The following is a 6,260-nucleotide window of genomic DNA, read 5'->3' as shown; positions in this document are numbered from 1 at the left end:
AAGTTATCGTGATAATAGTGAGCATCTATCCAATAACTCAATATATAATAACATATAGATCATCAATATTCAGTATATCATTATATATACTGTTGTATATATACATTATATATATACTGTTGTAACTGGAATTGGATTACAACAGTTACAACCAACTCCACCAGTCAAGCTGTATTTATACAGCACATTTTGTACAGGTCCGTGTATTACAATCAGCTTTACATAAGAGCAAGTCAACTGCAGACAAAACAAGTGTAGGTTTGCACACACATTGAATTTGACTCCAGTTTCGTGGCTCTCTCAGTGTACTTAACAGAGAATAACAACATTACAACACAACAATTTTCAGATATATACACAACGATTAAATATATACAAGAGAAATAAGAGGTGATAAAGTGCAATGGTGCAGATAATATATCAAAGATGCTGAAATAGATGTTAGCAGGTTACTTACATACATGCCTGAGGTAGATGGACATGACAGAGTGTACCAGTATACATACAATGTACAATACAGTATATACAACATGGTTGGGTTTATTTGACAATGATTTCAATTAATCCAGTTATTTGGCACATTACAGTGGTGACAGATTTGAAATGTAACATTCAAAAATAAAGTATATACGTATTCCTTATCTTTCCAGGACCTCTCAAGCCATCACCAAGATGTCTTCAGCTAAGGGAGTATCCATTGGCATTGATCTTGGCACCACCTATTCTTGTGTGGGCGTATTCCAGCATGGCAAAGTGGAGATAATTGCCAACGACCAGGGAAACAGGACCACTCCCAGCTATGTGGCCTTTACTGACACGGAGAGGCTCATTGGAGATGCTGCCAAGAATCAGGTTGCCATGAACCCCACAAACACAATCTTTGATGCCAAGCGTCTTATTGGCCGAAAGTTTGACGACCCTGTTGTGCAGTCTGATATGAAGCTCTGGCCTTTCAAGGTTGTAAACGATAATGGAAAGCCCAAGGTCCAAGTGGAGTACAAGGGAGAGAACAAGGCTTTCTACCCGGAGGAAATCTCCTCCATGGTCCTGGTGAAGATGAAGGAGATAGCCGAGGCTTACATGGGACAGAGGGTGTCAAATGCAGTTATCACAGTTCCAGCTTATTTCAATGACTCTCAAAGGCAGGCAACCAAGGATGCTGGGGTGATTTCTGGACTCAACGTACTGAGGATCATAAATGAACCCACGGCAGCAGCAATCGCCTATGGCCTGGATAAAGGCAAGCGAGGAGAACGAAACGTCCTGATCTTTGATCTTGGCGGGGGTACTTTTGATGTGTCCATCCTGACCATTGAGGATGGTATCTTTGAGGTAAAGGCCACAGCTGGAGACACCCACCTTGGTGGGGAGGACTTTGACAACCGCATGGTCAAGCACTTTGTGGAAGAATTCAAAAGGAAATACAAAAAGGATATCAGCCAGAACAAGAGAGCTGTGAGGAGGTTGCGAACAGCTTGTGAGAGAGCCAAGCGAACCCTGTCTTCCAGCTCCCAGGCCAGCATTGAGATTGACTCTCTGTTTGAGGGGATTGACTTCTACACCTCCATCACAAGAGCACGCTTTGAGGAGCTCAACTCTGAGCTGTTTAGGGGAACATTAGAGCCTGTTGAGAAGGCCCTGTGTGATGCCAAATTGGACAAGAGCCATATCCACGATATTGTCCTAGTCGGTGGCTCCACAAGAATCCCCAAAATCCAGAAGCTGTTGCAGGACTTTTTCAATGGCAGGGAACTGAACAAGAGCATTAATCCAGATGAGGCGGTGGCCTACGGTGCCGCAGTCCAGGCTGCCATCCTAATGGGCGACACCTCAGAAAATGTTCAGGATCTGCTGCTGCTGGATGTTGCTCCTCTGTCACTGGGAATTGAGACTGCAGGTGGAGTTATGACGGCTCTGATCAAACGCAACACCACCATTCCCACCAAGCAGACCCAGATCTTCTCCACCTACGCAGATAACCAGCCAGGGGTACTGGTTCAGGTGTATGAGGGTGAGAGGGCCATGACCAAGGACAACAACCTCCTGGGCAAGTTTGATCTCACGGGCATACCTCCTGCTCCTCGGGGCGTACCACAGGTGGAGGTGACCTTTGATATTGATGCTAATGGCATTCTAAATGTGTCAGCCGTGGACAAGAGCACCGGCAAAGAGAACAAAATCACTATCACCAATGATAAGGGCCGACTTAGCAAAGAGGAGATTGAGCGAATGGTACAGGATGCTGAAAAGTACAAGGCTGAGGATGATATGCAGAGGGATAAAATAGCTGCAAAGAACTCGTTGGAGTCCTATGCTTACAACATGAAGAGTTGTGTGGAGGATGAAAATATGAAAGGGAAGATTAGCGAGGGTGATAAAAAGAGGGTAATTGAAAAGTGCAACCAGGCTATCTCCTGGCTGGAGAGCAACCAGCTGGCTGAGAGAGATGAATATGAACACCAACAGAAAGAACTAGAAAAGGTGTGCAACCCAGTCGTGTCCAAGCTGTACCAGGGAGCGGCCCAGACAGGAAGCTGTGGCAGTCAGGAGGGGGCCAGTTCCAAGGGTCCCACCATTGAAGAGGTGGACTAAATAAAATTACTCTTACCAAAGTCCTCATGTGATGTTTACAGAAACCCTTTTGCAGTTTGACTGTTCGATATAATCATGCCTTTCATTTCATTGTTTATTCTTGACTTGTCACAATAAAATAATCAGCCAAATGGAACATATCTGTTGAGTCACTGCTCTGAATACATTTTATACAGTATCGGTTTTTGTATATATACTAGAAAAAAATAAAATATTGTATTTACCTCATTTTATCTGTCAGCAGGTTCCACAAAATCTATTTAAGCTATCCTAACTGGCTTTTGATGACAATTAAATATATTAATTTTTCATCTTCCATCATTGTCTTTTTCTTGCTGCTCCGGTTAGGAGTTCGCCACAGCAGATTATCTGTTTCCATCTCTTCCTGTCCTATGGATATAAGTAAAACCAACTTAATTAAATTGTTTTACCACAGTTTAAGGAATATATTTACATTCAAATCGTTTAATTTTGTCCTAACATAATCGAAAAAATGTCAATACAACAACAGCAATGGAAATTAGTTTAACTTAAGCATTACCTTTCTATCCAAAATTACTTTAACTCGTTGGGCTAACTTAATTCAAATACAACAGGCTCCACACAAATCAATTTAGTCAGCACACGTTTAATTTAATTTGTTAATTCAGGGCAGTGATAAAACAGATTGCAGCATAGGTACAGGCAGAGATACAGGAGATGAACCATTGCAATAAGAAACGGCAAAGAAAAGTAAACCATAATAATGCTTCCAACACTGCGTCTTACTTTAAAAGAAACCTGGTTTGTTTGGCCTTCTGGAGTCACTCATAAAAATGATTAAATTTCTCCATTGATAAATATTTTCTTTTGCAGCGATATATCCAGCTGACATAAGAATGGATGGATCCCATTAATGTGTTTTACACTACAAGAACACCAGAGGGCAGTGTTGGATGGCGTACACAGCGTCACTGTTTTTTTCTCTCCAAACAATGGAGCCTATCCAGCTTTTGGTTTACCATATTTCAAAAGCAGCATGGTAAATAAACCCCTTGCTGGCTGGCCTAAGGGGCCAGAACTGAAACTGCACAAGTTTTTGGATAATGTGTGCGGATGTCGTCTAGCAGCACCTACCTGGAGAGAGGGAGGTGGGTTTAAAATGTTTGTTGACTCATGCTTCAGGTGTAGTTTAGGCATTTTTGATACTTTATTACAATGTGAAAAAGCAACAGCTCAAGTACGTTGGACACTTTATTTGTGCTGGCGAGTCTGGGGATTATGTATTTTTTTGCCAAGTGGCTTTATTACTACAGCCGGGAAATAATTCAACGGCCTATTAGATTTATCGTTTATCGTCTTTCAATTCGTCTTATTCGCCTCCGCCATGTCTGGTTAACTGACATCATGTGGGGTATTAGATGCGGAAGGGCTCCAATGTTAAAACTTCACCATAAAAATACCATTTCAAGAGTTGGATTAATCACAGTTACATCTGGAAATCATCTCGGTGGCTACAATAAAACGTGTCATGGCTGAGCTATGTTTTCTTATAGTGTAACGTGCACGGATAAATAGACTCGCTAGCCCTTATATGATATAAGACATGATATATTCATGATTTAATACATAGTTGTCCTATGAATGAAAGTCAATCAGCAGAGCAGCCAGTCACCTTCATTCATTTTATATCATGAAAACCTCGACGGTTAAACACATTGGAAGTCTTAATGGGGGCTTTGTAATTATGACAGCTTAATCTCTGTCGTTTTATTCAATACTACTGTAATCGAGCTATTTTCTCGTCCGGTGCGGGATTTGATACGCGGTGTACTGCACCACAAGGCGACATCACTAACCGCTTGGCTAAAGGGTCAGACTCGTTAGCGAGGGCCTAACGTGTGTTATTAGTAGTTTACAGTCGTCACCCTCCCCGGAAGCGCGCCCCCGCGCTTTGTTATTCCCGCGCTCCGAAGAGACTTCTGAGGATCTGCACACTTCCGGATCCCACCGCTGGCGCCAATGTAACCGGTTATTTTCTTGCTCGGTACGGGATTCGATACGGCGCGTACTGCACCACAAGGCGACATCACTAACCGCTCGGCTAAAGGGTCAGACCCGTTACTTGGGGACTAATGTGTCTTATTAGTAGTTTACACAACTGATTGTAAAGCGCATTGAGTGGCCGTTGCAGTCAGAAAAGCGCCATAAAAATGCAACTTGATTGATTGATTGATTGATTGGAGTCTGTGGCACTTCCGCGTCTAAGCCCCCTCATGACGTCAGCCAACCAAACATGGCGGCGAAGTGAATAAGGAGAATGGTATCGGGATGACATTCGGATACTATCATATTGTAACGCGTGGTTTTGTCGTTCAAATTAAACAACAACACATCATCTAAAATGTCTTCCAAAATTAGTTCTGAAATATTTGAGGGAATATCATCTGAAAACTAGTTTTGATTTGATATTACAGGCTATACTTGACATTACCAAACAGTTTGAATATGTTACTTTTGCATATGTAAGCAGAGATCGTGATACATATATCGATATTGTGTAAAAATTCACAATGATTATCATGATATTTGCCATATCACCCAGATATTAGCTAATAAACACACACAATGCTGGATATTTAGACCTATCGGTGACTAAATTTTCGTTTACATGACACAAAATAAGCCAGCCATTGCATTTGTCACACATTATCTAGGTGAAGATGTCGGGGATCAGCATGTGCCCAAGGATAACCCAAGACTCAATAGCTAATTGCAATGATCCCATGAGATTTTTTGATTGATGATTTCTGTAGGGGTGGGAGCAAGGTATACGGGTCTCTTGAACAACTTTATCAGCCGATGTCCTCCATAGGCTGCTTTTGGACCACTCCCTGTGGTTCAAAAACAGCCTATATAGTGTGAGGCAGCAACCAAAGGGTTAAAGTAGCGAGGCTGTTGCTGCGCCGCGTATCCAGCCGGCTGATGAGGGAGGAGGTTACTTGTGGAGGAGCAACAGATCCTCCGGTGGAAAACAGCCTCACATCTTCCTCCAGCTACTGACAGTAAGACATGATGGACTATTTCACCGAGTCGTTCAATACGAACAACTAGTCGTCGGATCATTGCTGTATTGTTATCTTATATATGGGGGAGGGGGGGAGTTGTAAACGGGTTGTTTGGTTTTTTTTGTTATTTTTTTTGACTGGTTTTTGACGTTGCGAAATTTGGATAAGGTGAGGAGTGAAATCAATGTTTTAATCTAAAGGTCAAAAGGTAGCTTAGAAACCATTCTGTGGGCTAACCTGTTTTTATTTACAAGAGCTAAACTGAGCATTGGTCAAATGACCTAAAAATATAAGCCTATCAATATGAGTCACAGGTTTTAATAACTCTCCTTGATCAGTCTATAAGAGACCAAACATTGCAGAGGCTAAGTCTTCCTCTTTTTGTTTGTTTTTGTTTGTTTGTTTGTTTGTTTGTTTTTTGTTTTTTTTGCAAATCACCACAGCACCGGGACTGTCCGTGGTGGAGTTGCATCGTAACAGGTGGTTTTCCTTCTCGGACTATTCTTGATGACATGTCTCTGGATCATTGCTTGGACATATGAGCCATACACATGTTGCTGCAAGGACTGGGGTCTGAAATTAGGGCACAACCTTTCCAGTTGCTCTTAAATCTGTCAGAGG

The 6,260-nt window shown here is 42.1% G+C and overlaps 1 protein-coding gene across 1 annotated transcript; it reads left to right on the top strand.

The window, feature by feature from the left end:
• Positions 1 to 672: 672 nt before the first annotated feature.
• On the top strand, positions 673 to 2,710 carry hspa1b (heat shock protein family A (Hsp70) member 1B). Its single transcript, XM_056275217.1, has one exon. The coding sequence runs from the start codon at positions 673 to 675 to the stop codon at positions 2,590 to 2,592; it is 1,920 nt and encodes a 639-aa protein (XP_056131192.1). The 3' UTR covers positions 2,593 to 2,710.
• Positions 2,711 to 6,260: the final 3,550 nt, after the last annotated feature.

Source organism: Lampris incognitus, chromosome 2 (assembly GCF_029633865.1).
Source record: "Lampris incognitus isolate fLamInc1 chromosome 2, fLamInc1.hap2, whole genome shotgun sequence".
Classification (NCBI taxonomy): Eukaryota; Metazoa; Chordata; class Actinopteri; order Lampriformes; family Lampridae; genus Lampris; species Lampris incognitus.
This window is presented reverse-complemented; position numbering and strand designations above follow the sequence as displayed.